Source organism: Octopus sinensis, linkage group LG19, assembly GCF_006345805.1.
Source record: "Octopus sinensis linkage group LG19, ASM634580v1, whole genome shotgun sequence".
NCBI lineage: Eukaryota > Metazoa > Mollusca > Cephalopoda > Octopoda > Octopodidae > Octopus > Octopus sinensis.
Window position 1 is genome coordinate 29504639 of NC_043015.1, and position 24428 is coordinate 29529066.

General features: G+C 38.6%; 2 protein-coding genes across 3 annotated transcripts in view; both read right to left on the bottom strand.

The window, feature by feature from the left end:
* The window catches only part of LOC115222384, a 40414-nt gene that overhangs the window by 15398 nt on the left and 588 nt on the right, over positions 1–24428 (bottom strand). The window contains exon 2 of one of the 2 annotated variants that reach the window (XM_036511244.1): positions 19096–19836. In XM_036511244.1, the coding sequence (XP_036367137.1) occupies positions 19096–19620 (525 nt within the window). In that variant the 5' untranslated portion in view covers positions 19621–19836. Of the gene's footprint in view, positions 1–1222; positions 1390–19095; positions 19837–24428 lie in introns of those variants that run through there. The other variant, XM_036511243.1, reaches the window with a different exon arrangement.
* On the bottom strand, positions 13372–19097 carry LOC115222256. The gene is made up of 3 exons (XM_029792416.2): positions 18875–19097; positions 16545–16723; positions 13372–13594 (listed from the first exon to the last, which is right to left on the bottom strand). The coding sequence occupies exons 1-3, from the start codon at positions 19038–19040 to the stop codon at positions 13409–13411; spliced, it is 531 nt and encodes a 176-aa protein (XP_029648276.1). The 5' UTR covers positions 19041–19097; the 3' UTR covers positions 13372–13408.

Here is a 24428-nt window from a genome sequence, read left to right on the forward strand (position 1 = left end):
TGCGAATTTTTCAAAGTCCTCTCTCCACCCCCTTGGAAAAGATTTTTCCCCACAAATTTCTTTATAATCGTAATCTATGATGTTTGAAAGGTGTTTATATAAAATTTCGGCGATCTTTCCTTTCAGCTCGACATAATGTAAATGGGTTGTGCGTGCGTGCTTGTTCCTCTGTGTGGTGTGTGTGTGTGAGAGAGAGAGTGTGTTGTGTGTGTGTGTGTGTTGTGTGTGAGAGAGTGAGAGAGAGAGTGTGTTTGTGTGTGTGTGTGTGTGTATGTGTGTCTGTTTGTTCCTCTGTGTGCTATTTCTACATTCCACAACATATAAATACAAAAAAAAACCCCCACACATACACACACACACACAAACAAGAACAAGCACGCACACACACACACACACACATACACACACGCACGCACAAACAAGAACGCACACACACACACACACACAACCATTAGCTTTCTATTCCCAACTGACGACAGACAAGAAAACAAGTAAGTGGTCACGGAAATGACCGGATTCAATATTTACATTATTCCGAGTTAAAACGAAAGATCGCCAAAATTTCATTAAAAGATCCTAACCATTTTCCCCTAAAAGTTACGAAGGAAAAAGTCGGACCTTCTGAATTTCCCTAAAGTCCTCCCCCCCCCCACACACACACACTAAGATCGTTTTCGCAAATTTTTGTTTTCATATTCTCTTTTACAGTCTTTTTTTTTTTTTTGTTTAATTTAATGGCCGAGAGTTAAAATAAAGGCGATCTTTCGTCTCTAGTAGACCTTTCCGTCGATTTCCGTAAAAACAAATTATTTTTTTTTACATATGGGCTTGCGGGAACGTTTGAAGTAATATACATACATATACACATACACCGAGTAAAAATTTCAGTTATCTCTTTCTTTCACCCATTACTCTCTCTGTCTCTTCACACACACTAACAGAAGAACTTCACTTACACAACATACTGTCTGTCTCCCACCCCCATCAAACACACACCACACACCGCACACACACACATGTACATCAATGCTTCCCATGCACGGTAACTTCAAAAGAACTTCCCTCGTCATAAAATCGCTTTCTCTTAGTCTCTTTCGGGATCATTACTTCAAAAGTTCCCGCAAGCCCATATGTAAGAAAAAAAATTTTTTTACGGAAATCGACGGAAAGGTCTACTAGAGACGAAAGATTGCCAAAATAAATATTAACCAAATATACTTACTTGGAGAGAGTTTTGGTGGAAATCGAAGAGATAGTAGGCCGCGACAGCTGGAGTTTATCGAAATGAATTGCATTTAAATAGTATATTTTACGTAGTGTTTCGTTGAATAACCACTTTCACTTTCGTTTACTGAAAGTATTATCTACATACATATATGGTCAAAATGACATTTGCGCATACATACATATTCACGCACACACACCTTTACACACACACGTCCACCTATACGGTTTTCCTACAAATGTGGGCAAAGGTAAAGCACGTGCGCACCACCCGTTTCCGATGTTTTGTGGGGTTCCAAACTCTTTTCAGAGTTCTATCTATCTATCTATCTCTCTCTCTCTCTCTCTCTCTCTATATATATATATATAATATATATATATATTATATATATATATATGTATATATATATATATATATATATATATATATATATACTATACACAATATATATATGTACATATATATATATATATATATATATATATCAAAAATATATACACACAAATATATATATGTACATATATATATATATATATACACAAATATATATATGTACATATATATATATATATATATATATATATATATATATATATATATTATATATATATATATATATATATATATATTCCAACATCACCATCAAAATACAGGTCCAGATACTGCAACAGCTTGGGTTTCAGAGGACCACAGCTCTTTAACATCCTCCCTAATGCCTGAGAGACTTACATGGTGTGGATGTGGGTTTCTTTAAAACTAAACTGGATCTCTTCTTGTTGGGAGTCCCAGATGAACCTACCTCACGACAGGAGACACGGATGCGGGCAGCAGCATCGAACTCCCTTGTTGATCAAGTGCCACGTATCAGAGGTGGATTCACAAACTAGTGTAGCTCATTCAGCGGTGGTGCCCCAGCATGGCCGCGGCCTTCGGGCTAAAACATTTTTAAGGATTTAAGGATTTATATATATATATATATATATATACATACATACATAGGCGCAGGAGTGGCTGTGTGGTAAGTAGCTTGTTTACCAACCACATGGTTCCGGGTTCAGCCCCACTGCATGGCACCTTGGGCAAGTGTCTTTTACTATAGCCTCGGGCCGACCAAAGCCTTGTGAGTAGATTTGGTAGACGGAAACTGAAAGAAGCCCGTCGTATATATGTATATGTATATATATGTGTGTGTTTGTGTGTCCGTGTTTGCCCCCCTAGCATTGCTTGACAACCGATGCTGGTGTGTTTATGTCCCCGTTACTTAGCGGTGCGGCAAAAGAGACCGATAGAATAAGTACTGGGCTTACAAAGAATAAGTGCCGGGGTCGAGTTGCTCGATTAAAGGCGGTGCTCCAGCATGGCCACAGTCAAATGACCGAAACAAGTAAAAGAGTAAAAGAGTAAAGAGTATATATATATTATATAAACGCACGCACACACATAGAGATAGAAAGTGACAGAGAGATAGGATTTGGTGAAAGAAAAAAAAGGAGAAATAGAACTCAATACAAGAGGTTAGGCATAGTTTTTTTTTTTAATCGGCTGAAAAGTTACAAAAGACATTCGAAGTCCTCGACTAACTTAATATACATTCATAGATATAGACACGTATGTACTTTTACGTGTGTGCAAGACGGGCAAACACTCAAAGAGAGAAAGAAAAAGATAGAAAACGAAAGAGGAATTCATTAGAACCGATAATGAAAGAAACTTTTTATTAATGTAATCATTAAGCGCATGCGTTAATAGAGACGTAGGCGTGGTTGCGTGTTAAGAAGGTTGCATTTTCAGCTACGTGGAGGGCACTGCCGTCCTCGATATGATCGGAACTTTCTTATTGTATTAGGTAAAACTGAAAGAAGTTCGTCTTATATATGTATTTCATCCTTTCGGGGTCGATTTTTTAAGTACCTATTTCTTTATTACCCACGAGGGGCTAAACATAGAGGGGTCAAACGAGGACAGACATAGATATTAAGTCGATTACATCGACAACGGAACGCAACTGGTACTTAATTTATCGACCCCAAAAGGATGAAAGGCAAAGTCGAGATCGGCGGAATTTGAACTCACAACGTAACGGCAGCCGAAATACCTATTTCTTTACTACCCACAAGGGGCTACACACAGAGGGGACAAACAGGGACAGACATAGGTATTAAGTCGATTACATCGACCCAGTGCGTAACTGGTACTTAATTTATCGACCCCAAAAGGATGAAAGGCAAAGTCGAGATCGGCGGAATTTGAACTCACAACGTAACGGCAGCCGAAATACCTATTTCTTTACTACCCACAAGGGGCTACACACAGAGGGGACAAACAAGGGCAGACAAACGGATTAAGTCGATTATATCGACCCAGTGCGTAACTGGTACTTAATTTATCGACCCCAAAAGGATGAAAGGCAAAGTCGACCTCGGCGGAATTTGAACTCAGAACGTAGTGGCAGACGAAATATCGGTAAGCATTTCACCCGACGTGCTAACGTTTCTGCCAGCTCGCCGCCTTCGAATAAATTAAGTACCAGTTACGCACTGGGTCGATGTAATCGACTTAATCCGTTTGTCTGTCCCTGTTTGTCCCCCTCTGTGTTTAGCCCCTTGTGGATAGTAAAGAAATGTATATATATATATATATATATATATAATATAATATATATATATATATATTATAATAAAGGCTTAGTAAAATAAATTACTTTGCCGCATACTGAACTCATTAGAAATAGCAGCTAAAAAACTTTTTTAAGGCTATTTCTAATACTTAAGAAAATCTCTCTCATATATAGTGTTTGCATAATTTAACTCACAAAAGTTTGGGGGTAATGACATCGAAAAATCAAATGCTAAGGTTATTCGAGAACGTACGTTTCAAATTAGTCAAAACAACATTTCTATCATCGGCTCGGAAATTCCTTGGTTTGGATTTGAAACACTGAAAATAAGAACATACCCTCTCGAGATCTGCTCCCAACTAACAGTGTCAACAAATTCAAAATAAGCAAGCGAAGAATCTCTGTTCTCCCCTTTCCACCAGCGTGGGTAAAATCATCAAACTCTATGCTTATTTCGGTAAAGTCCGAAGCATTATCAGAGGGAGATAATTATAATTTCAACAATTGAGGGCAAAATTAATTAATTATTAATCAATTTCACACAATGTTCAGTATGCAAAGGGACCATTCAAGGCGAATTCAAATTATTACATTATATAAAAGGGCTTAGTAAAATAAATTACTTTGCCGCATACTGAACTCATTAGAAATAGCAGCTAAAAAACTTTTTTAAGGCTATTTCTAATACTTAAGAAAATCTCTCTCATATATAGTGTTTGCATAATTTAACTCACAAAAGTTTGGGGGTAATGACATCGAAAAATCAAATGCTAAGGTTATTCGAGAACGTACGTTTCAAGATTAGTCAAAACAACATTTCTATCATCGGCTCGGAAATTCCTTGGTTTGGATTTGGAAACACTGAAAATAAGAACATACCCTCTCGAAGATCTGCTCCCAACTAACAGTGTCAACAAATTCAAAATAAGCAAGCGAAGAATCTCTGTTCTCCCCTCCACCTTTCCACCAGCGTGGGTTAAAATCATCAAACTCTATGCTTATTTCGGTAAAGTCCGAAGCATTAATCAGAGGGAGATTAATTATAATTTCAACAATTGAGGGCAAAATTAATTAATTATTAATCAATTTCACCAAGTGTTCAGTATGCAAGGGACCATTCAAGGCGAATTCAAATTATTACATTATAAAAAGGGCTTAGTAAAATAAATTACTTTGCCGCATACTGAACTCATTAGAAATAGCAGCTAAAAAACTTTTTTAAGGCTATTTCTAATACTTAAGAAAATCTCTCTCATATATAGTGTTTGCATAATTTAACTCACAAAAGTTTGGGGGTAATGACATCGAAAAATCAAATGCTAAGGTTATTCGAGAACGTACGTTTCAAGATTAGTCAAAACAACATTTCTATCATCGGCTCAGAAATTCCTTGGTTTGGATTTGGAAACACTGAAAATAAGAACATACCCTCTCGAAGATCTGCTCCCAACTAACAGTGTCAACAAATTCAAAATAAGCAAGCGAAGAATCTCTGTTCTCCCCCCCTTTCCACCAGCGTGGGTTAAAATCATCAAACTCTATGCTTATTTCGGTAAAGTCCGAAGCATTAATCAGAGGGAGATTAATTATAATTTCAACAATTGAGGGCAAAATTAATTAATTATTAATCAATTTCACCAAGTGTTCAGTATGCAAAGGGACCATTCAAGGCGAATTCAAATTATTACATTATATAAAAGGGCTTCATTACCCCCAAACTTTTGTGAGTTAAATTATGCAAACACTATATATGAGAGAGATTTTCTTTAAGTATTAGAAATAGCCTTAAAAAAGTTTTTTAGCTGCTATTTCTAATGAGTTCAGTATGCGGCAAAGTAATTTATTTTACTAAGCCCTTTTATATAATGTAATAATTTGAATTCGCCTTGAATGGTCCCTTTGCATACTGAACACTTGGTGAAATTGATTAATAATTAATTAATTTTGCCCTCAATTGTTGAAATTATAATTAATCTCCCTCTGATTAATGCTTCGGACTTTACCGAAATAAGCATAGAGTTTGATGATTTTAACCCACGCTGGTGGAAAGGGGAGAACAGAGATTCTTCGCTTGCTTATTTTGAATTTGTTGACACTGTTAGTTGGGAGCAGATCTTCGAGAGGGTATGTTCTTATTTTCAGTGTTTCCAAATCCAAACCAGGAATTTCCGAGCCGATGATAGAAATGTTGTTTTGACTAATCTTGAAACGTACGTTCTCGAATAACCTAGCATTTGATTTTTCGATGTCATTACCCCCAAACTTTTGTGAGTTAAATTATGCCAAACACTATATATGAGAGAGATTTTCTTTAAGTATTAGAAATAGCCTTAAAAAAGTTTTTTAGCTGCTATTTCTAATGAGTTCAGTATGCGGCAAAGTAATTTATTTTACTAAGCCCTTTTATATAATGTAATAATTTGAATTCGCCTTGAATGGTCCCTTTGCATACTGAACACTTGGTGAAATTGATTAATAATTAATTAATTTTGCCCTCAATTGTTGAAATTATATATATATATATATATATATAAATAAGGGTCATTACTAGGGCAATCTTTTTAACGTTAAAAATTACGGTACTACTGGAGAACAGTGGTCTCGGTGCGCGCACTCGTGTACTCGCGCATCCGCGCTAGCTAGTCGTGACTAGTCGATCCTGCAACGACTACGTAGCAAAGTAAATAAAACACAAAATAAATTTTTTAAATTTACACAGTAAATAAAACACAAAGTAAATAATTTTTTTAAACAAAGTAAATAGCACAAAAACACAAAGTAAGGATCGACTAGTTATGACTAGCTAGCGCGGATGCGCGACTACGCGAGTGCGCGCACCGGGACCACTGTTCTCAAGTAGTACCAGAAATTACTTGATTTTAACCGTATTTTTTAAACTTTATTGACAGATTTTAACATTATTACTCTTTACTCTTTTACTTGTTTCAGTCATCTGACTGCGGCCATGCTGGAGCACCGCCTTTAATCGAGAACCGCTAAGTTACGGGGACATAAACACACCAGCATCGGTTGTCAAGCAATGCTAGGGGGACAAACACAAACAAACACGCACACATATATATAGATATATACGACGGGCTTCTTTCAGTTTCCATCTACCAATCCACTCACAAGGCTTTGGTTGGCCCGAGGCTATAGTAGAAGACACTTGCCCAAGGTGCCACGCAGTGGGACTGAACCCGGAACCATGTGGTTGGTAAACAAACTACTTACCACACAGCCACTCAAATCCATAAACATTTGGTAGTTCACTCTAGTTTTGATTACTTTGTGCTATACTAGTATTGTCAGTACAGTTTAAAAAATAACCATTGTGAAAATTTATTATTTTCCTTTTACTTGTTGCAGTCATTTGACTGTGGCCATGTTGGAGCACCACCTTTAGTCGAGCAAATCGACCCAAGGACTTATTCTTTATAAGCCTTAGTACTTATTCTATCGGTCTCACTTACCGAACCGCTACGTTACGTGGACGTAAACACACCAGTATCTGTTGTCAAGCGATGTTGGGGGAGGGGGGGTGATAAACACAGACACACAAACATATGCATACACACACACACACACATATATATATATATATATTATATATATATATATATATATTATATATATATATATATATATATATAAATATATACACGACAGGCTTCTTTCAGTTTCCGTCTACCAAATCCACTCACAAGGCTTTGGTCGGCCCGAGGCTTTAGTAGAAGACACTCGCTCAAGGTGCCACACAGTGGGACTGAATCCGGAACCATGTGGTTGGTAAGCAAGCTACTTACCACACAGCCACTCTTGCGCCTATATGATATAATGCTTTATATTTCTAGACAAAAATTTCCTGTCCTACAAGGACTTCTTTCAGCACCAGAAAACGGCGTTCTACAGCAGCTAGTGTCACTTGGCATTGTTTCAGATCTGCATATTTCTCAGGTGAATCTTTGGGGTTCATTAAATTCAATAAATTCATGACATGGGTCTTTGTTGAATTTCAATTCCCTGAGGCTTTGTAAGCATCGTAGATGGTGAAGGCTGTTGATTTAATCATCATCATCATCATCGTTTAGCGTCCATTTTCCATGCTAGCACGGGTTGGACGATTCGACCGGGGTCTGGGAAGCCAGGAGGCTGCACCAGGCTCCAGTCTGATCTGGCAGTGTTTCTACAGCTGGATGCCCTTCCTAACGCCAACCACTCTGCGAGTGTAGTGGGTGCTTTTTACGTGCCACTGGCACAGGTGCCAGGGGAGTCTGGCAGCGACCACGATCGGTTGGTGCTTTTAACGTGCCACCGGCACGGAAGCCAGTCAAGGCGGCGCTGGCATCGGGCACAGCTTTCAAAATCAACTCTTTCAACTGCAGATCGATATGATTAAAATCTCCACTGGTGTAGGATATAGCTTAGTCACCCATATAGTTATTTAATAGGGCACTATCCCCAATGACTGGTGTAGTGGTATTATAGTTAGCTGCTATAAGGGTAAAGGTGATGCCTTAAATAGAAACAACTACAGAAGCATTAAATTACTAGACCAAGTCATGAAAATTACAGAGAGGGTTGTAGCTCAATTGATTAGAAATAGAATTAAACTAGATGAGATGAAGTTTCATTTTGTACCTGGGAAGAGTATCACAGCTGCTATATTCCTAGTGAGACAGCTGCAGTATCTAAAATCTACCTTAACACTGTAGGACAGGAAATTTTTGTCTAGAAATATAAAGCATTATATCATATAGGCGCAAGAGTGGCTGTGTGGTAAGTAGCTTGCTTACCAACCACATGGTTCCGGATTCAGTCCCACTGCGTGGCACCTTGAGCAAGTGTCTCCTACTATAGCCTCGGGCCGACCAAAGCCTTGTGAGTGGACTTGGTAGACGGAAACTGAAAGAAGCCTGTCGTATATGTATATATATATGTGTATGTATATGTTTGTGTGTCTGTGTTTGTCCCCACCCCCCCCAACATCGCTTGACAACAGATGCTGGTGTGTTTACGTCATCGTAACTTAGCCGGTTCGGTAAGTGAGACCGATAGAATAAGTACTAGGCTTATAAAGAATAAGTCCTGGGGTCGATTTGCTCGACTAAAGGCGGTGCTCCAACATGGCCACAGTCAAATGACTGCAACAAATAAATTGTTAAAGTTCAAGTCTCATCTCTTTCACCTGCTTGACTGTTATTTTATTTTATCTAGTTTCAGCTCACGAGCTGTGGCCATGCTGGGGCACCGCCATTTGGTATTACTACATGATTTTACTTCACGAGTGCTTTTTAGCAATTGCCATTTGGTGCATGAGAGAGTTCAATGCAGCTGCCCTCATCTGCACCTCCTGCCGTGAAGTTGGTTCATCTGGGACACCTGACAGGAAGAGATCCAGTTTTATTTTAAAGACATTTGCATCCACCCCATGCAGGTCTCTCAGGTTCTTCGGAAGGATATTGAAGAGCTGTGGGCCTCTGAAGCCCAGGCTGTCACAGTATCTTGTCCTACATCTTGATGGCAAATTTGGAGTCCTTGGCACCATGCAGTGGCGCCCAGTTCCAGCATTTGTGTAACTATCTTCAAAGTCTGTTAATCTTTGGTCAGGCATGCAATTCCAATAATGCTTGAGTTATATTTGTTGTTTGTAGCATCCATGTTGTAAATTTGGCATAACTAGGTTTACATATCATATAGTATATGATACCTAGATATAAGAGAGTGTCCACTATGTGGTCGACTCTTGCGCTAAAAATAGATCCGCTATGGTCTCAACCACCAAGAATTGTTTCCAAGGAGAATTAGCACAACTTTTAATGTAAACGAGCAGGACAAATGAAAAATAACAAAAATGTAGATTAATTCTAGACAATTGTTTCGCTATTAATGAATTATGCAATTTTACTTACATAATATATCCATATACTCTCTTACTTGTTTCAGTCATTTGACTGCGGCCATGCTGGAGCACTGCCTTTAGTCGAGCAACTCGACCCCGGGACTTATTCTTTGTAAGCCCAGTACTTATTCTATCGGTCTCTTTTGCCGAACCGCTAAGTGACGGCGACGTAAACACACCAGCATCGGTTGTCAAGCAATGCTAGGGGGACAAACACAGACACACAAACACACACACACACACATATATATATATATATATATATATATATATATATATATACATATATACGACGGGCTTCTTTCAGTTTCCGTCTACCAAATCCACTCACAAGGCATTGGTCGGCCCGGGGCTATAGCAGAAGACACTTGCCCAAGATGCCACGCAGTGGGACTGAACCCGGAACCATGTGGTTGGTTAGCAAGCTACTTACCACACAGCCACTCCTGCGCCTATATCCATGGATATATTATGTAAGTAAAATTGCATAATTCATTAATAGTGAAACAATTATCTAAAATTAATCTACATTTTTGTTATTTTTCATTTGTCCTGCTCGTTTACATTAAAAGTTGTGCCAATTCTCCTTGGAAACAATTCTTGGTGGTTGAGACCATAGCGGATCTATTTTTAGCGCAAGAGTCGACCACATAGTGGACACTCTCTTATATTTGTGTATAAATTTTTATTGTATCCCTGGTTTTTATGCACTAAGCCACTTGGTGTTAAATTGATGGTATTATTAAATTAATATCCAATTTTTTCACCCTTATTTTTGATTCTATATGATACCTAGATATTCTGTGGACTAGGATTTGATACTAAATAAAATTTTAAGCACTTATAATATGCAAATTAATAACCCCTGTTCTCTGAACCCACTGGATTTGTTTCTCTGGGATGGATCAAGTGATGTAGACACCTCTGATGAGACACAAATAAAGGTTGAAAACCAATTTATCCTTCAGCATTCAGATTACTCTGTTAAATGGAATGCAGATTAATCCATGTTGTTTTGAATTGACCATGCATTATCTTGTAGCTTCGAGATTTTGCTGATGTGATTGTTTGTTTTTAGAATGATACTGTTGGATGGGTGTTAAAGGCTGGATCTGGCCAGATTGAACATAAAATAGGTACGATATTTGAGTCAGATATAACCAGTTTAAATGGTAATAAGTTAAGGGGCTGTTTTACATTCTTGTATTGGATATATCAGTGGTTTTCAACCAGGGTTTCGCCAGTCCAGCCCCGGGGTTTCCGCAAGAAGTTACAAAAATGCTAAAATCGGCAGTAATTTTTAATTCTCCTGTGCAGATATATGTGCATAAGACTATTAAATTATTGCACAGGGGTTTCTCGAGCCAGTGGAATGTTTCCTTGGGGTTCCGCTCCAGCAAAAAGTTTGAAAAGCACTGGGATATATAATTGAACAAAGCAGTGGGGAAGAAAGTGTATACACGACACACTGCTATTACAATCACATGAGACTCAATGCTCTACCTTGGCTCACAGTGAACTGCTACCAACATGAACTGCCATTCACTCACAGTTCTTGAATTTATAACAATGAGTCAGTCCACCTTTATTTATTTGGCGGGTGGTTGGAATCCTTCCACTACAGGCTGTTTGTCAGTTTTTTCAGTCTATGGAGAAATAGTTAAATTTGCCATCTTTGTACATCTGGTTTGTAGGTTTACATACATAAGCATGTGAGCATTAACTGAAGGAGAGATTCTGTCTTTTTATCTATTGCCACAATTTCTCATCCTGTGGTGAATAACCTGAATATGAAAAGGCAACGTATTTCTTTATTACCCACAAGGGGCTAAACATAGAGGGGACAAACAAGGACAGACAAAGGTATTTAGTCGATTACATCGACCCCAGTGCATAACTGGTACTTAATTTATCGACCCTGAAAGGATGAAAGGCAGAGTCGACCTCGGCGGAATTTGAACTCACAACGTAACGACAGACGAAATACGGCTACGCATTTCGCCCGGCGTGCTAACGTTTCTGCCAGCTCGCCGCCTTGAATATGGAAAGGCAACGGTGGTCATAATATTGATGGTGATAAAATCAATAACCATCACCACATCAAAATATTTTTACTCTCCGTGCAGTTGTTTCTTCTTTTTTTTCTTCTGCTTTAAATACATCCAATCGCTCGAATATCAAAAAGAAAGCAGCTAAGTGAACAGTACTCAACTCTCTCCCTTAAAACCATGTTAATTTATACACACAAAACATTATCTTTTATCTCTCTTTACTCTCTTTTACTCTTTTACTTGTTTCAGTCATTTGACTGCGGCCATGCTGGAGCACCGCCTTTAGTTGAGCAAATCGACCCCGGGACTTATTCTTTGTAAGCCCAGTACTTATTCTATCGGTCTCTTTTTGCTGAACCGCTAAGTGACAGGGACATAAACACACCAGCATCGGTTGTCAAGCAATGCTAGGGGGGACAAACACAGACACACAAACATACACACATATATATATATACGACGGGCTTCTTTCAGTTTCCGTCTACCAAATCCACTCACAAGGCTTTGGTCGGTCCGAGGCTATAGTAGAAGACACTTGCCCAAGGTGCCACACAGTGGGACTGAACCCGGAACCATGTGGTTGGTAGGCAAGTTACTTACCACACAGCCACTCCTGCGCCTATCTTTTACTTGTTTCTGTCATTAAGCTTAATCTCCTCCTTAACCCTTTCCTTACTCTACTTATTTTGAGATGCTCTGTGTTTCTTTGAATTATTTTAAATCATCATCATCATCATCATCATCATTTAGCGTACGTTCTCCATGCTAGCATGGGTTGGACGGTTCAACTGGGGTCTGTGAAGCTGGAAGGCTTCATCAGGCCCAGTCAGATCTGGCAGTGTTTCTACGGCTGGATGCCCTTCCTAACGCCAACCACTCCGTGAGTGTAGTGGGTGCTTTTTACGTGCCACCCGCACAGGTGCCAGACAGAGCTGGCAAACGGCCACGAACGGATGGTGCTTTTTATGTGCCACCGGCACGGGGGTCAGGCGAGGGCTGGCAACGGACACGAACGGATGGTGCTTTTACGTGCCACCAACACGGGGGCCAGACAGGGCTGGCAATATAACAAAGAATTTAGTAAAATAACTCAGTTATCATTAAGCTAGTGTTGGGAATATAAATTGCAACTAGGGTTTGGTGGTACATTTTAATGCAAAACTTATGAAAACAAGACATTTGTACTACAGAGCCAGAGCCGGATTTGGCCGGGTTGGTAATGAAAGGGTCAAAACCATGTTAATTTATACACCAAAAAAAAACCCCAAACATTATCTTTTATCTTTTACTTGTTTCTGTCATTAAGCTGTGGCCACGCTGGAGCACTATCTTGATGGGTTTAGTCAAACAAATCAAGGCTAGTATTTATTTTTCAAGACTTGTACTTATTCTACCGGTCTATTTTGCTGAAACACCATTTGTGAAGTGGTAATGCAGAAACAAATACAAAGGCGGGTGCGCACACACACGTACACACACGTACACACACACACACACACACACACACACACACACACACATGCAACAATCTTCCACAGTTTCTGTCAGCCAAATAATTTAAAAATGACAATAAATACTTGATGAAATAGATTTATTTCTTTTTGCCCAACATTTTATAAAACCCTAACTTCCGCAGTAGAATCAATTCTAAAACCAACTTGCCCATCAAGAAAATAATGAATCTCAGGTTCCAAGATACAAATATATTTCCCAGGTTTCAGTTGGTCCCAGGAAAAATATGGATAAGGATCTGATTCTTGGTGATAGAATATTAGACTACATATGCGGCCTTCATTATCCTGAAAAAAGAAGAAAAGTTTATTATCATTTAATGAAAATTGAGGTCGTGAGCTAACAAAATCTTCAGCATGTTAGACAAAATCCTAAGTGCCATTTTTTTTCTTTTTGGTCTGTGTTCAAATCATGTCAATCATGGTGATGGCCAGATAGAGGTGGTCAGAGAGGAGAGCTAAGAAAAAGGGGAGATAATAAAGTAGTGGTGATCCCAAAATGAAGGTGCACGTGTGTTTGTGGTTAGGGGCTGGTGACCTTGACGTCTGGGTGTGTGCATGATGGTGTGGGTGCTGGGAAGTGGTCACTGCTAGTTTGTGCAGGGTGGTGCAATGTGGTGTGGTGTGGCATGGTGCGGTGTGGCAGTGTTGGGGTGTGGGGGATGCAAGGCTGAGGTGTGGGAGTGGGGTATACATATATATAAACCTCCTTAATGTATCGTTCAACAAAACATAGAATGTATCGTTCAACAACGAGAGTATAAACTCATAAATAACAGAGAAATATTTGGATGACATTTTATTTAACAGTAAAAAAGTTCAAATATCATGACAAATTGTTTCATAACTTAAAAGCATGTGGATAACTTATATTATCATATTTAATAATAAATAAATTACATGTCTGCATTAATGCAAAATGCAGAATTTAAGCTACATCCTCAGGTGAAAGAAAATCTTTGTTAAATACTAAATTCTTGATGTAATGTTTCAAGAACACAGAGCCAGTATTTAAAAGATTATGGAAGATAATAATAATAAAACTGAGAGAAAATAATAAGATGATTGAATGAAAAAAAAAGGCATTCACGTACAGGATAATAATATATGGAAGGGTATTTTAGTAATATAATTTTAAAAAAGTAACTAGTAGATATTATTAGTACAATAAAAGAAAAAAGAGATATATTTATTACTAAATATCTAGAAAATAATTGTAGACATTACAGAATACAGGGATTGATATCAACAAAAAATATGAACAATATTAAATTTTTAAAATTTAGGGATTTGAAGATCTCTAAGTGAATATTTTTTTAAATTAAAAAAAATATAATGAAGAAAATGAGAATAAAATTAATATAAATTAATGAAACAGTTTTTTAAAGATATTAAGAAATAATTATTATTAGGCGCAGGAGTGGCTGTGTGGTAAGTAGCTTGCTAACCAACCACATGGTTCCGGGTTCAGTCCTACTGCATGGCACCTTGGGCAAGTGTCTTCTGCTATAGCCCCAGGCCGACCAATGTCTTGTGAGTGGATTTGGTAGACGGAAACTGAAAGAAGCCTGTCATATATATGTATATATATGTATGTGTGTGTTTGTTCCCCTAGCATTGCTTGACAACCAATGCTGGTGTGTTTACGTCCCCGTCACTTAGCTGTTTGGCAAAAGAGACCAATAGAATAAGTACTGGGCTTACAAAGAAAAAGTCTCGGGGTCGATTTGCTAGACTAAAGGCAGTGCTCCAGTATGGCCACAGTCAAATGACTGAAACAAGTAAAAGAGTAAAAGAGATAGTTTTTGTATAAAAAGAAGAAAATCATATTTTAATAGAGATAGAGTTTACAAAATATAGAGCTTGATATCAACATGAAAATTGTTAAATTAAAGATTAAAGGTTCAAATTTATAAGTATATAGCAAATAGAGAGTAATGTAGGATAAGATTAATATAATTTAGTATTGTAGATTGGGATAGATTAAAGGATATAGTGTAAGTATATGGAAAAAACAATATTAATACACACTCATTAAATATTGTTTAAAATACATAATTATAATACAGGGAGATACTTAGTGTATCTACATTTAAGAAGTGTATATGTATAACAATACATTGCATTAGTATTACCATACTAGTACAGCAAAAATATTGACTCATCAGGTTTATGTATAAAATCCATTTGCTTAATGAACTTGTAATTCATGAATATATACCCTTTGTCCAAGATGTTCTTATCACTTCATTTGCATTTCACAGTTAAAATGTTAAACCCCAAAATGGAATTTATGTAGTTAAAATGTTAAACACCAAATGGAATTTACATATATATATATATATATATATATATATATATTTATAATATATATATAGGGGTAAAAATATGAAAAATCAACGAAAATGCATATTGCAAATAGAAAAAGGCTATTTATGACAGGTAGTGACAAATATATACATTTAGATTGATTGAGGTAGTAATACGAGTCATAAAGGTCATTATTATGAGATGATTATAAGATGATAATAAAGTAAGAGAACAAAATGAACCAATGGTTTACATGAAGGCTATTCATCGTTTTATATATATATATATATACACCCCACATACACTTGTATATCATACCTAATGTAAATGCATTATGATAAGCATATTTTCAATGATATTCAGCCAGAAATAAGATCTCATATGGATATCTTTATATATAAAAGTGAAGTTGTGTGTCTGTCTCCTATGATTTAGATTCCTAACTACTCCCACATTTTGCGGTGCAATTTAACTATCTTATAGTCGTGATTCATATCGAGCCCTTCTGGGTATTAGCACGCGTCCACGATGAGTCTACAATTTAAAAAAAATTTACCATCATTTTTTCCCATTTCTTTTTGCTATTATATAAGGGAAGTAACTCTCTAAAAATGTATTATTAAATCTCAGAACGTAAAAATCTACAGTAACCCCCTCCCCCATGTGGTTAGCCATATTGAGATGGCTATTATACTTTACATCTCTCAAAAATGCTTATATAGTTATTTCCCTTACAAACCCAAGCAACGCCGGGTGTACTGCTAGTGCTGTACTAAAACAGAAACAGACCATGCTTACATAAAACCCTATCTATCAGCGATTGCTACCTGCTTCTGTGCAATCATATTTAGAGAAACAATGAGTGGAGAATGCCAGAGAAGAAAATAAAGAGAGATGGAGATTCTTAAAACAATTCAAATATTCTTACTTGGAGGTAAAAAGCTGGCCTAAATATATGGCGTCCTTGGCTTAAAACGAAGGCAACAAGAAGGCTATTATCTGGCAAACTTTCAGGTTCGTATTCTCCTGGAATTTTAGAAAATGATGTAAATATTGTATAGAAGCAAAAGTTCCATTTTGCTTTGAGTACAGCTTTCTGGAGATTATCTGAAATAAAGTTTAGAAACTGACATTATATGACAGAAAGCAAGAATAAATTATACTATAAATAAAGTGACTATAGGTGCAGGAGTGGCTGTGTGGTAAGTAGCTTGTTTACCAACCACATGGTTCCGGGTTCAGTCCCACTGCGTGGCACCTTGGGCAAGTGTCTTCTACTATAGCCCCGGGCCCCCACCAATACCTGTGAGTGGATTTGGTAGACGGAAACTGAAAGAAGCCTGTCGTATATATGTATTATATAGATATGTGTGTGTGTATATTTGTGTGCCTGTGTTTGTCCCCTAGCATTGCTTGACAACCGATGTGGTGTGTTTATGTTCCCGTTACTTAGCGGTTCGGCAAAAGAGACCGATAGAATAAGTACTGGGCTTACAAAAGAATAAGTCCCGGGATCGAGTTGCTCGATTAAAGGCGGTGCTCCAGCATGGCCGCAGTCAAATGACTGAAACAAGTAAAAGAGTAAACGAGTAATAAATGATACTATAAATAAAGTGACTATAGACAAAAGCCATTTTCCTTCAGATTCAGTATTTAAATAGATAGACAGGAGCAGGTGAGACTGTGGTTAAAATGCTTGCTTTGTAACCAAGTGGTCTTAGGTTCTGTCCCACTGCATGGCATTAAAGAGAAATGTCTTCTACTATTACCTCAAGCTGATTAATGCCTTGCAAGTGAAGGGGTGAACAGAATATGATGGAAGCTTACTATATGTGTGTATATGTGCATTTGCAAGAGACCAAATGAGGCCTTAAAAGCAAAGTGTTGTCATCTTTTCATTCCTTATAAAATATCATATTTTGTATTCCTGCACCCTCGAAAAAATGGAATAAACAAAAATATCTCGTTTGTGAGCAATACCATGCATTTCTGCATAGGTTCTCGTTAAATGTTCATTAAAATTACCACAACTTTCACATATTCCAACTTCATCATCATCATCATCATCATCATCATCGTTTAACGTCCGCTTTCCATGCTAGCATGGGTTGGACGGTTCAACTGGGGTCTGGCAAGCTCGAAGGCTGCGCCAGGCCCAGTCAGATCTGGCAGTGTTTTCTACAGCTGGATGCCCGTCCTAACGCCAACCACTCCAAGAGCGTAGTGGGTGATTTTATGTGCCACCGACACAGGTGCCAGACGAGGCTGCAGACGGCCACGCTCGGATGGTGTTTTCTTATGTGCCACCGACACAGGTGCCAGACAAGGCTGGCAGACGGCCACGCTCGGATGGTGTTTTTTTATGTGCCACCGACACAGGTGCCAGACAAGGCTGGCAGACGGCCACGCTCGGATGTTGTTTTTTTTATGTGCCACCGACACAGGTGCCAGACGAGGCTGGCAGACGGCCACGCTCGGATGGTGTTTTTATGTGCCACCGACACAGGTGCCAGACGAGGCTGGCAGACGGCCACGCTCGGATGGTGTTTTTATGTGCCACCGACACAGGTGCCAGACGAGGCTGGCAGACGGCCACGCTCGGATGGTGTTTTCTTATGTGCCACCGACACAGGTGCCAGACGAGGCTGGCAGACGGCCACGCTCGGATGGTGTTTTCTTATGTGCCACCGACACAGGTGCCAGACGAGGCTGGCAAACGGCCACGCTCGGATGTTGTTTGTTACGTGCCCACAGCACGGAGGCCAGTCGATGCGGTACTGGCTACGGTCACGTTCAGATGGTTTTCTTATGTGCCACCCACAGGGATACAATTCCATTGATGTTCATCTATTTTTATTTGGTTTGATTTGATTTGATTTTGATTTTGATTTTTTCATAATCGAATTATTAATTCTATCTAAATAAAAGAAATATATCAACATATAAATATAGTGGTTGTATACTGTCAGCTCAACGTGACAGTCCCGTAAGGGAATTACACCACCGCCATTTAACCCTAGGAAACATCGATGTTTCCTGTCGGCTTTGACACATTTTCTGTGTCCTTATATGGGTGGAGAGCAGAACTGTAATAAAACATCATAAACAAGAAATAGGGAAATGATGTGAAGTTTGGGGGAGAGGAAGAAGTGCTCAGTAACAAGAATGGAGATCAAAGTCATATGTTTTGAAAATCTCATATGTAACATCTATTAAAAATGTCAAAATATTCAAAAGAAATTTTTTAATGAAGCTTACCAATATTTTCTATTTCTCGAATGATTATAATACATCTTCTGTGGGTCACATTTGGACGTCTTTGCAGATTAAGAATCACACATATGATATATATTAAAAATCTCCAAATATTCAAAAGAAATCGTAAAAGCCAATCACCAATATTTTTCGCCAATAGTTCTTGCATTACTTTTCTTCCCAGTTTTCTTCCCAGTCTTCTTAATATCTTCTTTGCTTTTCACCTCGACTCTCTTTTTCTGACTCTTCCCCTTCATGCTGGCTTCCTTCTCACTGTCTCTTCCACCATTTTTGCCCTTATGGTTCATATTTCCAGCGTTTCCCTTGCTAGCCTTTCTGTCACTATCCTTTCTGTTGATGTCAAATCTGTCGACTGTCTTACAAGTGGCTCCGGCATTCTCTATGTTGACGCTGTTGACATTCTTACTCTTTTTTCTTCTATTTCTTTTCTTTTTATTCTTATTGCCTACCTTGCTGTCCACCTCACAACCATCCTCATCATCAACGCTCACACTGTTCTCCTTTACTGGATCCTTTTTGATAATTCCCTCCTTGCTATACTCATGGCCACTCCTCTTCTCATACTTCCCCTTAGCATTCATTTCTAGAGCCTTACAATTGCTTTTATGATGGCCAATCATATTTCTGGCATTCATTTGAACAGTAGTAAGTTGTTTTGCACTTAGAACATTTCCGTAAAGGAACATTAGTTCTGAAACATGTTTCACAACAGCTTTCCATTTTACCATTGGGACAGTCTTTTAAACACTCTTTTTTATTATTTGATTTGGCTTTCTTATTGGAACATGTTACTTTCGATTCAGCCAGTGTATTTATTTGATTTGGTGTAATTTGAAGAGTAAAACAACATTGATGAAGAGAAGCTGTCACTTGATTGCAATTTTGGCATCAATCTCCATTTTTTTAACTATTTTGAATTAGATGAAAACCTGAAATATTAGAAACTGTAAAAAAAAAAAAAAAAGGGAATGAATATTTTATACAAAAGAATATTTTATATTCAAACAATTTCTAGCATTTGTTTTCTATAATAAATAGAAAAAGTTACTGTGATAGTGAGGATAAAGGACTGCGAAAACTTGAAAGAAATGAAGCCAGCATGCTTCGCTGGACGGGTAATGTCAGTGTGCGTATATGACAGAGTGTAAGTGATTTGAGGGAAAAACTGGGTATACGTAGCATCAGATGCCGCAGGAGTGGCTGTGTGGTAAGTAGCTTGTTTACCAACCACATGGTTCCGGGTTCAGCCCCACTGCATGGCACCTTGGGCAAGTGTCTTCTACTATAGCCTCGGACCGACCAAAGCCTTGTGAGTGGATTTGGTAGACGGAAACTGAAAGAAGCCCGTCGTATATATGTGTGTGTGTGTATATATATTATATGTGTGTGTGTGTGTGTTTGTGTGTCTGTGTTTGTCCCCCTAGCATTCCTTGACAACCGATGCTGGTATGTTGTTTACGTCCCCGTTACTTAGCGGTTCGGTAAAAGAGACCGATAGAATATGTACTGGGCTTACAAAAGAATAAGTCCCAGGGTCGAGTTGCTCGATTAAAGGCGGTGCTCCAGCATGGCCACAGTCAAATGACTGAAACAAGTAAAAGAGAGTAAAGAGATGTAGTGTGTAAGAGAGAAGACTATGCTGGTATGGCCTTGTAATGTGTATGAACAAGGACAGTTGCATCAAAAGGTGCCAATCTGTAATTGTAGAGGGAACTTGTGGAAGGAGTAAACCCGGAAAGACATGGAACGAAGTGGTGAGAAAGCAGGTATGAATGTTGGGACACAAAGAGAGGGTGACAGTGGACCGAGACTCCTGGTGGTTTACTGTTCTTGAAAAGATATGTCAAGCTAAGTAAAGGCATCATTGCCTTCACATCCCTTGCAATCCTCTCCAGCTGAGCAGCGCTAATCTTACAGGTGCTACATAAAAAGTATGCATGCCAGTGCTGCATAGAAGCAACAAGTATACTTTGTATAGTGGTTGTGGTCGGTTTTAGGAAGGGCATCCAGTCATAGAAACCATGCCAAAACAGACACGGAGCCTGAACAGCCCTTCAGGTGGTCAGCTCCTATGAAACCATCCAACACATGCCAGCATGGAAAACAGAGGTTTGTTGAGGCAAGTGAAATCGAAATCGATCAAAAATCAATGGAAATTATAGTTGTGATACCAGTGCCGGTGGCACATAAAAGAACCATCCGAACGTGGCCGTTGCCGGCGCCGCCTCGACTGGCCTCCGTGCCGGTGGCACATAAAAAGCACCATCCGATCGTGGCCGTTTGCCAGCCTTGTCTGGCTCCTGTGCCGGTGGTACGTAAAAAGCACCCACTACACTCACGGAGTGGTTGGCGTTAAGAAGGGCATCCAGCCGTAGAAACACTGCCAGATCAGACTGGAGCCTGGTGCAGCCTTCCTGGCTTCCCAGACCCCAGTTGAACCGTCCAACCCATGCTAGCATGGAAAGCGGATGATGATGATGATGACGACGACGACGACGACTACTACTACTACTACTACTACTACTACTACTACTACTACTACTACTACTACTATTATTATCATTATTATTATTATTATTATTTTTTTTTTTTTTTGTCTGATGAAAATGGAATCAGAGTCCAATGTGCAATAGTATTTATACCATCCACTTTTCTGCTCAGGCAGCTGGATGTTATTTGGTTGGCTTGATGAACATATTTCATCACCATTGCCCCTATTCTTGAGATGGTGTTTTTGATTCAAACCAGGTGACACTTAAAAACTCTATGAGTGAGCAAAATAATTCCTCTGCTGAAAAAAAATTTCCAATTTTCGCTGAGTTCACCAGCTTGGTGGACTAAGTATTTTTTTCCTTTCTGTGCCAGCTTTTGACATTATTTTACACTTTGGTTTTGATATATCAATGTCTGGGTTGGTGGGAAGAACAGAAAAAAAAAAAACTATGAACAAAAAGTGACATCATTTTACTTTTTTTTATCTCTTTTACTCTTTTACTTGTTTCAGTCAATTGACTGCGGCCATGCTGGAGCACTGCCTTTAATCGAGCAACTCGACCCCGGGACTTATTCTTTTGTAAGCCCAGTACTTATTCTATCGGTCTCTTTTGCCGAACCGCTAAGTGACGGGGACGTAAACACACCAGCATCGGTTGTCAAGCAATGCTAGGGGGACAAACACAGACAAATAAACACACAGACACACAAACACACACACGCATATATATATATATATATACATATATACGACAGGCTTCTTTCAGTTTCCGTCTACCAAATCCACTCACAAGGCATTGGTCGGCCCGAGGCTATAGCAGAAGACACTTGCCCAAGATGCCACGCAGTGGGACTGAACCCGGAACCATGTGGTTGGTTAGCAAGCTACTTACCACACAGCCACTCCTGCGCCTATATTTTACTATATATTTTATCTTTTTACTTACTTCAGCCATTGGACTGCAGCCATGCTGCAGTACTGTATCGGAGGGTTTAGTTGAATAAATTAACACCAGTACTTAATAAACCTGGTACTTATTTTGTCTATTTGGGGGACATAAAGAAACCAACTCCAGTTGTCAAGCAGTGGTGGGAATCACACATGCACACACACATATGATTTAGATATATATTTCTTTACCACCCACAAGGGGCTAAACACAGAGGGGACAAACAAGGACAGGCAAACAGATTAAGTCGTTTATACCGACCCCAGTGTGTAACTGGTACTTAATTTATCGACCCCGAAAGGATGAAAGGCAAAGTCAACCTTGGCGGAATTTGAACTCGGAACATATAACCCTTAACCATTTAGCATTTAAACCAGCCATATCCGGCCAAAAGTATTCTGCCTGTTTTATGTTCAAACTGGCCGTATCTGGTCTCTTACACCAACCCTACACTATCGTTTTAAAAATTAACGGCTACCTCATCAAAATCTCATAGCTACAAGATAATGCATTATTAGTTCAAAACAACATGGATAAAAAAGCCTTAATTTTAGCAGAATGACGTGAACACTAAAGGGTTAAGAATCAGTACACATCAACATGTCAGATGCCACAAAGTGGCTACATACAAACACACAGAACCCACCAGGGAAATAGAATAACATTGTAGACTTCAAGTACTGACAGGGTATTATAGATATGCAAGTTCCAGATTAGAAGATGGGGTCTAAAATAGGCAATTAACAAACAAATGTAGAAAATCATAGAAATATACAATGGAAAAATGTGAATTATATAATCTACATATATATATATATATATATACGAGAAAGAAGCAACAAGAATGGATTGGTTTTTAGTACAATTGTTTCATACAAAGACAGGCTTTATTACAAGTTGCAAAAATTGCAGCAGATAAAAGTGTCCCGTACTCATCAGCTAAAATACATTTGAGTTCTCTAGACATCTAGATGTCTAGCTAAAATACATTTGAGTTCTCTAGACATCTAGATGTCTAGAGAACTCAAATGTATTTTAGCTGATGAGTACGGGACACTTTTATCTGCTGCAATTTATGTCTAGAGAACTCAAATGTATTTTAGCTGATGAGTACGGGACACTTTTATCTGCTGCAATTTTTGCAACTTGTAATAAAGCCTGTCTTTGTATGAAGCAATTGTACTAAAAACCAATCCATTCTTGTTGCTTCTTTCTCGTTTATAATCACCCCACATTACTGTATGGATAACACCATATAGTTTTTCTGGTGCATCTAAATTAAGTACCACATTCGAGTAAATTCATTGGAAGTTACTTGAATCTTAATTGCTTTTATATATATATATATGTATATATATATTGGATAAGCTGCAGAAATTATTGCCCGCACGTACAGACAAACACAAAAAATTCTCCAGACATTTAGTTGTTATTTTTAGCATGTCGAGTTTCATGGTGAGGGCTTCACATGCTATGATCTTTTTGCTGCTTCACTATAAATCTGAGCATGCGAAAACGGATAAAAAAAAAAAAAAATTCGCTTTTAGACAACGGGACGATGTGACGAGATGGGCGTTGCTCAATTTTGGAGTTTTTCATTAAAATGCCCCCCCACCCCCACTACCACCACCATATTCTTAATCTCTGTATTTTTCCACTTAGATCGAAAAAAAGTTTAAAATTAAGGCATAGGAGTGGCTGTGTGGTAAGTAGCTTGCTTACCAACCACATGGTTTCGGGCTCAGTCCCACTGCGTGGCACCTTGGGGCTGCCCAAAGCCTTGTGAGTGGATTTGGTAGACGGAAACTGAAAGAAGCCCATCGTATATACATACATATATATATATATATATATATATATATATATATATGCGTGTGTGTGTGTGTGTGTGTGTGTGTTTGTCTCCCCAACATCGCTTGACAACCGATGCTGGTGTGTTTTCGTCCCCGTAACTTAGCGGTTCGGCAAAATAGACCGATAGAATAAGTATTAGGCTTACAAAGAATAAGTCCTGGGGTCGATTCGCTCCACTAAAGGCGGTGCTCCAGCACGGCCGCAGTCAAATGACTGAAACAAGTAAAAGAGTAATTAAA

What these genes read in the sequence shown, in the direction of transcription:
- LOC115222256 (XM_029792416.2), bottom strand. Translation starts at nt 19,040, where the DNA reads ATGCAAGAACTATTGGCGAAAAATATTGGTGATTGGCTTTTACGATTT. An exon ending in TCGAGAAATAGAAAATATTG is followed by an intron (nt 16,724 to 18,874) that starts GTAAGCTTCATT and finishes ACTTTATTTCAG; the next exon opens with ATAATCTCCAGAAAGCTGTA. An exon ending in GGCCAGCTTTTTACCTCCAA is followed by an intron (nt 13,595 to 16,544) that starts GTAAGAATATTT and finishes TTCTTTTTTCAG; the next exon opens with GATAATGAAGGCCGCATATG.